Below are 10,268 nucleotides of genomic sequence, written 5' to 3' on the forward strand. Positions count from 1 at the left end.
GGAAACAGTCAAAAACACTAAGAGGCAGCCCATGGAATGGGAGAAGATATTTGCAAATGACACTACAGATAAAAGACTGGTATCCAAGATCTACAAAGAATTTCTCAAACTCAATACACAAGAAACAAATAAATCAAAAAATGGGCAGAAGATATAAACAGACACTTTTCCAACGAAGACATACAAATGGCTAAGACACATGAAAAAATGTTCAAAATCATTAGCCATCAGGGAAATTCAAATCAAAACCACACTGAGATACCACCTTATGCCAGTTAGAATGGCACAAATGGACAAGGCAGGAAACAACAAATGTTGGAGAGGATGTGGAGAAAGGGGATCCCTCCTACATTGTTGGTGGGAATGCAAGTTGGTACAGCCACTTTGGAAAACAGTGTGGAGATCCCTTCAAAAGTTAAAAATTGAGCTACCCTATGATCCAGCCATTGCACTACTGGGTATTTACCCCAAAGATACAGATGTAGTGAAGAGAAGGTCTATATGCACCCCAATATTCATAGCAGCATTGTCCACAATAGCTAAATCATGGAAGGAGCCGAGATGCCCTTCAACAGATGACTGGATTAAGAAGTTGTGGTCCATATATACAATGGAATATTACTCAGCTATCAGAAAGAACTATTTCTCAACACATGCTGTAACACGGACGGGACTGGAGGAGATAATGTTAATCGAAATAAGTCAAGCAGAGAAAGATAATTATCATATGGTTTCACTCATTTATGGAACATAAGAAGTAGGAAGATCGGTAGGAGAAGAAAGGGAAGAAGAAAGCGGGGGTAAACAGAAGGGGGAATGAACCATGAGAGACTATGGACTGTGGGATACAAACTGAGGCTTCCGGGGGGAATGGGATAGGCCGGTGATGCGTATTAAGGAGGGCACGTATTGCATGGTGCAGTGGGTGTTATATGCAAGTAATGATCATGGAACTTTACATCAAAAACTAGGGATGTACTGTATGGTGACTAATATAATAAAAAAATATTATTATTAAAAAAACATAGACCTCAAGGGATAGGACTTGAGAACAAATCTTTTCTGGGTTCACAATTCAACCAATGAGAGCAATACTGCCCAAATGATCTAATGATTCAACGCAATCCCTGACAAAATTTCTGAAGGCTTATTGTAGAAATTTAGCTAATCCTAAAATGTGCATAGAAATTCAAAGGGTCTCGAATAGAGAAAATGGTTTTAAAAAATAAAAAAGTTGCAGTACTTATATTACCTGATTCCAAAACTCACTGTAAAGCTACAATAATAAACACAGTGTGGTATTTGTGTAAGGATAGGCATATAAATTAGTGACACAATTCAGAGTCCAGAAATAAATCCTTGTATTTATGTCCAATTTGTTTTTGACGACGTTGCCAAGACAATTCGATAGGTAAAAAATAGTCTTTTCTACAACTGAATATCTGAAGGTAAAAAAAATTTAATTAAGATCCTTTCCTTACAACATTTAACTCATAATAAAACATAAATTGAAATGCAAGTGCTTAAACTGCTAGAAGACAAGACAGGAGAAAAGCCTTTTAGCTTTGGATTAGGCAGAGTTCTTAGATATGACCCCAAAATCACAATTCATGAAAGAAAGAAATAGATAAATTGAACTTCATTAAAATGAAAAACTTATGAACTTCAAAAAAACACCACTTAGAAAATGAAAAGACAAGCTAGAGACTGGAAGAAAATACTTGTAAATCATTTTTTTGATGAAGAACTTGTGTGAGGAATAAACAACTCTGATGACTCAGTAAGAAGACAAGCAATCCAATTTCAAAATGGGAAAGGACTTTAACAGACATTACAGAAGAGATACAAATGGCTAAAAAGCACATGAAAAAATGCTCAATATCTTTAGTCATTAGGGAAATGTAAATCAAAACCACAATGATGTATCATCACATTTTCTCTAGGATGTCTATAATATAAAAGATTAAAAACAAGTGTTGGCAAGGATGTGGAGAAACTGGAACTCTTGCATATTGCTTGGGGGAATATAAAATGATATAGCCACTCTGGGAAATAACTTGGCAGTTTTTCAAAAGGTTCAACCTAAGCTTACCATATAAAGGAACAATTACACTCCTAGTAATCTGTCCAAAAAGCGTGAATACTTAAATTCACACAAAGCTTCTACGAGAATGTTAACAGCAGTTCATTATTCATGCTAACCAAAAACTGGCAACAATCTAAGTGTCATCTACTGGTGCATCAGCAAGATGTGGCTTAGCTATACAATGAATACCATTCAGCAATTAAAATAAATAGAAAACCGAAACATACTACAACATGAATAAATCTCAAAAATATCATGAAAGAGACATAAAAATTGCATATTGTGTGAACTCATTTATATGAAACGCCCAGAAAAGAAAACTTTATAGATAGAGCAAACAGATTAGCAGCTGTCTGGGGTTGGGGTAGGAGCAGGCACTGACTGGAAATGAGCTTAAGGGAAACTTCTGGGGCGATGGAAATGTTCTAAAACTAGGTTGTGGTTATATAACTACATGTTTACTAAAACTGGTGGAATGTACATTCACAATGGATGGATTTTATGGTATGTGAAGTTATATACTGATAAAGCTAAAAAAAAGTATAAAGTATTGCTACACTATAACAGATGTGTGGAAGATGCCTCAGCAGGGGGGAAAATGGTAACCAATTCTGCATGTAAGTAGGGCAAGAACTGAGGACAGACAGGGACAGAATGGCAGACAGGATTGTACAGATTTCATTCTGCAACAGGTATTTATTGTCTACTCTGGTCTAGGTACCTGAGAACAAATCAGATGAAGAACCCTGAACTTGTAAAACTAGCATGTTAAACCAGGAGACAGGAAATAAATAATAACAAACATAATAAATAACTGAAATACATAGTATCTATATAGACAACACTTGAATTTAATATTAAAAGATGAGATTCCTCAGGCAGGAGAGAAGGGGAAGAGCAGTGCGAGTATAGGACATAGGATGTGCCACAGCAGAGCAAGGGAATGTGGTTCCCCTGTGTTCAGGGAAATGTACAGAAAAATGACCAGAGATGGCAATGAAAAGGTCAAAGTAGGAATAAGAAGTGACACTCATGGTTTCTTTCATTTAATTATTCTGTATAACACAAGTATTTTCATTGGTACAAACGAGACTGCAATTAAGGCATCTGCCTTGCCAAAATGAGTATAGTAATACTACTGAGTAGTATAATAATACCTACTGAGTATGGTCTTTATGGGACTAAGAGAGCCTGGCATGCATCAAGTGCTCTAAAAATGCTTGCCATTATTATTATTACTTATTTATTTTTATTTACTTAACATTTTTATTTAAATTCAATTAAGTTGATATATAGTGTACTATTAGTTTCAAGGATCAAATTTAGTGAATCATCGGTTGCATATAACACCCAGTGCTCATTACATCAAGTGCCCTCCTTAACACCCATCACCCAATTACCCCACTCCCCATCTACCTCCCCTACAGCAACCCTCAATTTTCTCCCTATAATTAAGTTTCTTATGGTTTCTCTCCCTGTTTTCATCTTACTTTATTTTTCCTTCCCTTCCCCTATGTTCATCTGTCTTGTTTCTTAAATTCCACATGAGTGAAATCATATGGTATTTGTCTTTCACTGACTTACTCTGTTTAGCATAGCACCCTCTAGTTCCATCCACGTTGTTACAAATGGCAAGCTTTCATTCTTTTTGATGACTGAGTAATATTCCATTATGCACATATACCACATCTTCTTTATCCATTCATCTATCAATGGACATCTAGGCTCTTTCCATAGTTTGGGTATTGTGGACACTGCTGCTATAAACATTGGGGCTCATGTGCCCCTTCAAATCACTATGTTTGTATCTTTTGGATAAATACATAGTAGTGCAATTGCTGGGTCATAGAGTAGTTCTATTTTTAACTTTTTTTTAGGAACCTCCACACTGTTTTCCAGGGTAGCTGCACCAGTTTGTTTTGTTTTGTTTTTAAAGTAGGCTCCACGCCCAGAGGTGCCTGGATGGCTCAGTCAGTTAAGCATTTGACTTCAGCTCAGGTCATGATCCCATGGTCCTTGATCATGGTCCCATGATCCCTACTTAGCAGGGAGTCTGCTTGTACCTCTCCCTCTCCCCCTACCCCTGCTCATGCTCTCTCTCTCTCTCAAATAAATAAAATCTTAAAAAACAAAAACAAAAACGTAGGCTCCACGCCCAGTGAGGAGCCCAATGCGGGGCTTGAACCGATGACCCTGAGATCAAAACCTGAGCTGAAATCATGAGTTGAATGCTTAATCAACTGAGCCACCCAGGTGCCCTGCCATTTTTAAAAAATTAATATTATGTTGTTATAGGATCTAAATTATTAAATTCTAAAGTCTAAAGTCTATCTAAGAAGCTATATAAAATAAACTAAGAAAAGATCTAAAAAAGATTTTCCTATTTCTCTTTTAAAATGGTCCTTACAGGAATAATACACAGAAGTGTGTTTCTAATCCTCAGGGCATGGATTCAGAGCTCTATGTAGCTTTCTTTTCCAGAAATATTTTTATAGCCTTTCCTTAAATTAATAGACAGTTTTAAAGAATTATCTAAAGCTCTCTTCCTCACGAAGAAGGAAGATCTCTTCCTTACCACTTCCCACAGTATAGACAAAGGGAAAGCCTAACAATTACAGAATACCTCAGTGTTTACTGTGAGGACGAGTTAATATATGTGCACAATAAAGGGTTTACTCAGGAAGCCTGAGTTGCCCAAACTCTGAACATTTCAAAGGTCTTTAGGACTGGCCCTTGACTAGCTCCTGAGAGAGAACCTCTGAGCCCCGGGAATATCCTGCAGAGAAGAGTGTTTCTGTATACCAGAGGCTTTGGGCCATGAGGTATCAGTTTGACTAGTTTATGTTAACAATTTGACTTACAGTGAATGTCTGAGGTCCTTGGTTTGACCTCTGAGGGGTTGGCGACTAAAGGGCTATGGTCAGCCACATGTGCACTGCACATCCATGTGACTGACCACCAATCAAAATGTTAGACACCAAGGCTCAGGTGAACTTCCTTGGTTTGCAACACTTTGCACATGTTGTCATACATTATCATTGGGAGAATTAAGTGCATCCTCATACAACTCCACTGGGAAGGCACACCTAGAAGCTTATACCTGGTTTCTGACTTTATCCTATGTATCTTTTCCCTTTGTTCATTTTAAATCCATATCTTTTTACTATAATAAACCTAACAGGATAGCAGCATTTTTAAAGTTCTGTGAATCCTTCCAGTAAATCAAGTCTAAGGGTGATCTTACAGACCCACAACTGAATATGAATGTGGTTAGGATAGTACATGGCATTTGGTTAGCATTACATAAGTAGTTATTATTACCAAGTGCTGAAAAGCCATTTAAAAGTTTTAAGATAGCCAGGGGCTCCTGGGTGGCACAGCGGTTAAGCATCTGCCTTCGGCTTAGGGCGTGATCCCGGGGTTATGGGATCGAGCCCCACATCAGGCTCTTCCGCTATGAGCCTGCTTCTTCCTCTCCCACTCCCCCTGCTTGTGTTCCCTCTCTCGCTGGCTGTCTCTCTCTCTGTCGAATAAATAAATAAAATCTTTAAAAAAAAAAAAAAAGTTTTAAGATAGCCAGACAGTGCTATTATTTGTGCCAATCTCTGATCTCAATTTCCACAGTCGGTTCAGCTAAGAAGACAATTACACAAGAACACGCTTGTTCATGGATCATAAGCCTGAGGCACACTGGGTTTGATGACAATGCTTAAGTCAATTTCCAGAAGGTTCTGCTCCAATTAGCAGATAATTATAAAATAGAATGAATGTTTAAATAGTAACAGAAACAAGCTGACGATAATAGACTGGAAACAGTAAAATACAAGGAGATGTCACAATATAATGCATACCTTTATTTCCTTTATGCTCAGAAGTGATGCATTTAGAAATTCTTCAGTTAGTCTCTTCCAACTAGCAGCTTTGCTGAGATCAGAATGAATGATGAATTTTTCATAAATTCTAAAATATATTTAAAAAAATAAACTGATAGTTATAAACTTACATTAATAAAAAGATCTACAAGTAAATATGTACTATTTCTGAATATATACATATATATACATACATATGAAACTAACTTACCCTGCTATTGTCTTTTCTACTTTGTGGCTGTTAACATCCAAGAAACGATGAAATCTAAAAGATAAAATGCAATTCTTATATGAATCTTGTCATATAGCTAAGTGGACTAGTCGAGAGCCCTCCATATCCCTACAGATACCCTATATTCAGCAATATTATTTCTAGGAGTGCACCTCTCTCCTCTCATCACTTCTACCCAGGCAAACAGCCACTCAGTGGTCTTGGAGACTGCTCAAGCACAGGTCATCCTTAGCCTCCTCTGTCCTCTGATTTCTTCACCTTCCCATAATGCCCTGCATCTAAGTCCAGCATAGCACATTCTATAGCAGGGGTTCCTAATCTCTTTATGCCATAGTGAAGCCCAGTGAAGTTTAGGGCTCCCTTCTCAGAATAATGTTTTTAGATCATAAAATGAGCTACAAAGAAAACCAAGTATACTAAAATATAGTGGTGAAATATTTTTTAAAGTTTGCTGATATAGTAAGAGACATATTTATTAAAGCATTAAATAACAAGATCTAGCAGTGGATCCTTAACTATCATTAAAGTAACAGTAAAAAATATTTAGAAATATATGCCACAACTTTATGATGTGAACTGTGTGATTTCTACCTTTGACAGAGTCATAGGTAAACCAGTATTGCTTGTTGCTTTCATTCATAATTTAAGAAAATGCTACTTTTTAGTTAGAGGTTAGTGTAATTTTTTTTCTTGTCCAAATTCATAACACCTGAATTCTATCTTCAGGCTCTCAGGTTAAAAACACCTATTCTACATCATATGTAATTAACTTTTGTCTCTGTCTTCCTTTAGGATAGAAGCTATATCTCACTTACCTGATTTTCTAGGGCCTAGAACATGGCCACAATTTAAAAAAAAAACAAACATGAGTAGTTCATTTTCCTGATGGACTAAAACATTATAAAATTGTCGTACAGCTCAATCAACTCGTTTTCCATTTTTTAGTATCAAAGACAACAATCTGTATTTAAAAGAAGTAATTCACACTACTAAATAATATAGCTAATGCTATCCCAGTAAATGGCTGAGTAGAACACCACTTTAACCTATTATTTAGTTTCTCTTTTTTTATCAGTTTCTCAATGTGTAAAAGGAGATAGTAAATTCTAATGTCTCTCCCAAGTCTAAAATGATATCCATCTACTTAATGCCATTGAGAAATTAATTAAAAGAGAAATTACTTGGGATACAGCACTTAAATTTCCATCTTGTATGACCTATTCAGACAGTTATATTTAAGTGACACTTAAGAAATGAGCTTATTATTTCAGAAACTTGGTGAGCTTTTAGACTCATTGTTCTCATTATAAACCAAGTAGGTACTGTATGTATGATTGTTAGGGCTGATATTCAAAATTACAGATACTGAAAAACATTACTATTCAAGATTTCTACTGAAGTGACGCCTGGGTGGCTCAGTCGGTTAAGCGTCTGCCTTCATTCAGCTCAGGTTGGGATGAAGTCCTGCACTGTGCTCCATTCTCAGGAGGGAGCCTGCTTCTCCCTCTGCATGCTACTCTGCCTGCTTGTGCTCTCTCTCCGACAAAGACATAAATAAAATCTTTATTTAAAAAAAGATTTCTACTGAAATTAAATAGGCAGAATATTAACACTGATGAACATTTTTTTAGTAATAATTCCATTACAGATAATGATAACAGTATTGTCTAATTTACATCCTCCATAAATAAAAATAAGAGCTCTGACTTCACCTAAGTATCTAAACCAGACAAATCTTGAAAAATTACATGAGAAACTGTATTAGAAGTTGTATTATTTGGTGGCTTAGGACTATGTGCCAGGAACTGTTCTAGGTGTTGGGATAATAAATGAACAAAACAGACCAAGATCCCTAACCTGGTGGAACTTAGATTCTAGCTGGAGGTAGGGGTGGAGGAGACAAACGGTATAAGTTATTCAGTGTATTATGCTGTGTGTTTTGGAAAAAGAAAAAAAAAAGACCAAAGTAAGAGAAATCTGGAATGGACCAAGAAGAAATAGGGAATCAGTAAGAACACAGTGTTAAGCAGGGTGTGACCATTATTCTGCTCTAAAACTTCACTTACCTATCCATTCAAAAAACAATGCGCAGTGTACCGCGCTAAGGGCAGTGGGTGGAACAAGAAACAACAGACACAGACCAGTTCTCCAGAAGCGCGCTTCTAAAGGATAAGGCCGACCCTCAACAACCCACAACCCACTATTTCAGTATGCGTGTGTCACACACGACAGAGATTTAGGGAGCATTAGGGCACCAAGCTACTGCAGGAGCAGCAGGGCGCGCGAGAGCTTTGCTGGGGGTGGGGAAACCCGGCCGCGCGCTCCAGATACTGCTTGACCCCTTCCTGTCCCTAGCCTCGGCCCGGGAGCCGCGCCGCACACCTGAAGTTGGACCACGCAAAGTGCAGGGCGAGCTGGAAGTTGGGGTCCGCCTCGTCCTGAAGGCCCGCCACATGGCGAACGAGCTCCCGAACGTCGCGCTCCTGCTGCTGGTCCAGTTCGCCCCAATGTAAAGGCGGCCGAGACATACTGCTGGAACTTCTACCGCAACGAGCCTCCGCGGGGTTGTGGTCGCTCTCGCGAGAGTTCAAGCTCCCGCTTCTTTGCGCCTCCGAGAGCCTCAGGACGCTGTCGCGAGAGTTCGCCCTAACGCTGCGTTGCTTCCACGCCGGTGCTTGCCTGCGGTTCCGGGCTGCCTTTGCCAGTCTCACCTCGGTACGTTTAGGAGTGTCCTCAAAGAATTAGCCGTTAGATTAATGATAGTAATAATAATGATAATAATGCAATTAATAATAGTAATCTCTGGCTAACCTTGGCTGGTGGTTTACCTTACGATATTTCCAGAGCCGCCTGTTAGTTTTCATTCAGTGTACCTATTTGCACCCGCCTTTTCAGGTACCGTGACCAGTTGTCCATTCTTATCCCAGCTTTAGTTTCTCCTTCTAGTGGTGATCTCTAATCTCTCAGTTTCACTTTGTCTACTCAGGTCACACTGCATGGTCCACACTACAGCAGGTATCAGCAAAGAGGCTTGTCTGGCCGAGACAGGCTGAGCGTTGCTCCGCTGTGATTAGGAGCACCGAAAGGCAATTTTATCATCCTTGTTGACCAGAGATGGGGTATTGTCTTTGTTGTTCATAATTAAAACTACCTTTGAACTGACTTTCTGTCTCAATATTGTATATAACCATTCCAGAAACCTGTTATATACACCTCTGTTTTTTATTTTAGTGATCTGCTGGATTTTCATGTGATTTATTACATTGCATTACTGTAGTAATAGCTGATATACCACTGTCAGTCCATTTGGGCTTTGGAAACAAAATACCACAGACTATGTGGCTTATAAACAACAGAAATTTATTTCTCACAGTTCTGGAGGCTGGAATTCAAGATGAGTGTGCCAGGATGGGATTGGTGAGAGCCCTCTTCCTGGAGCAGACTTATGGTTGTGTCCTCAACATGGTGAAAGGGGCAAAGGAGCTCACTGGGGCCTCTTTTATAAGGGCACTAATCCCATTCATGAGGGCTCCATCCTTATGACCTAATCACCTCTAGGAGGACCAACCTGCTAATACATTGGTCATTAAGATTTCAACATATAAATTTGGGGGGGACCGTTCAGACACCATAGCAACCACCTAAAACATAGACTGCAGGTGATTGCACAAATCTCACAAAGAGAGAATCTTAGTATTAGAAATGGTTCTGTGGAAGGGGATTTTTACTCTTTTCCTGGGGAAATTTTGTACTCCAGTTTCACCTATCATCTCTAAATTTATAACTCTCACATCTGTGTAAGTTCACAATTTTCTTAGCACCCCAAATCTATAATCTAACTGCTTACCGTACATCTCTAAAAATCAAAGTATGGGGGCGCCTGGGTGGCACAGTTGTTAAGCGTCTGCCTTCGGCTCAGGGCGTGATCCCAGCGTTCTGGGATCGAGCCCCACATCAGGCTCCTCCGCTAGGAGCCTGCTTCTTCCTCTCCCACTCCCCCTGCTTGTGTTCCCTCTCTTGCTGGCTGTCTCTGTCAAATAAATAAATAAAAATCTTAAAAAAAAATCAAAGTACGCAC

At 38.8% G+C, this 10,268-nt stretch overlaps 1 protein-coding gene across 2 annotated transcripts in view; it reads right to left on the reverse strand.

Moving 5' to 3' along the window:
• The window catches only part of TUBGCP5 (tubulin gamma complex associated protein 5), an 81,127-nt gene extending 72,218 nt beyond the window's left edge, over window positions 1-8,909 (reverse strand). The window contains exons 1-3 of one of the 2 annotated variants that reach the window (XM_008712064.2): window positions 8,573-8,909; window positions 6,170-6,223; window positions 5,938-6,046 (exon numbers count right to left, since the gene is read on the reverse strand). In XM_008712064.2, coding sequence (XP_008710286.1) covers window positions 5,938-6,046; window positions 6,170-6,223; window positions 8,573-8,718 — 309 coding nt within the window. In that variant the 5' untranslated portion in view covers window positions 8,719-8,909. The remainder of the gene's footprint in view (window positions 1-5,937; window positions 6,047-6,169; window positions 6,224-8,572) is intronic. The other variant, XM_008712065.2, reaches the window with a different exon arrangement.
• Between the last annotated feature and the right edge of the window lie 1,359 nt (window positions 8,910-10,268).

Source organism: Ursus maritimus, unplaced genomic scaffold (assembly GCF_017311325.1).
Source record: "Ursus maritimus isolate PB19 unplaced genomic scaffold, ASM1731132v1 scaffold_27, whole genome shotgun sequence".
NCBI classification, from domain to species: Eukaryota; Metazoa; Chordata; class Mammalia; order Carnivora; family Ursidae; genus Ursus; species Ursus maritimus.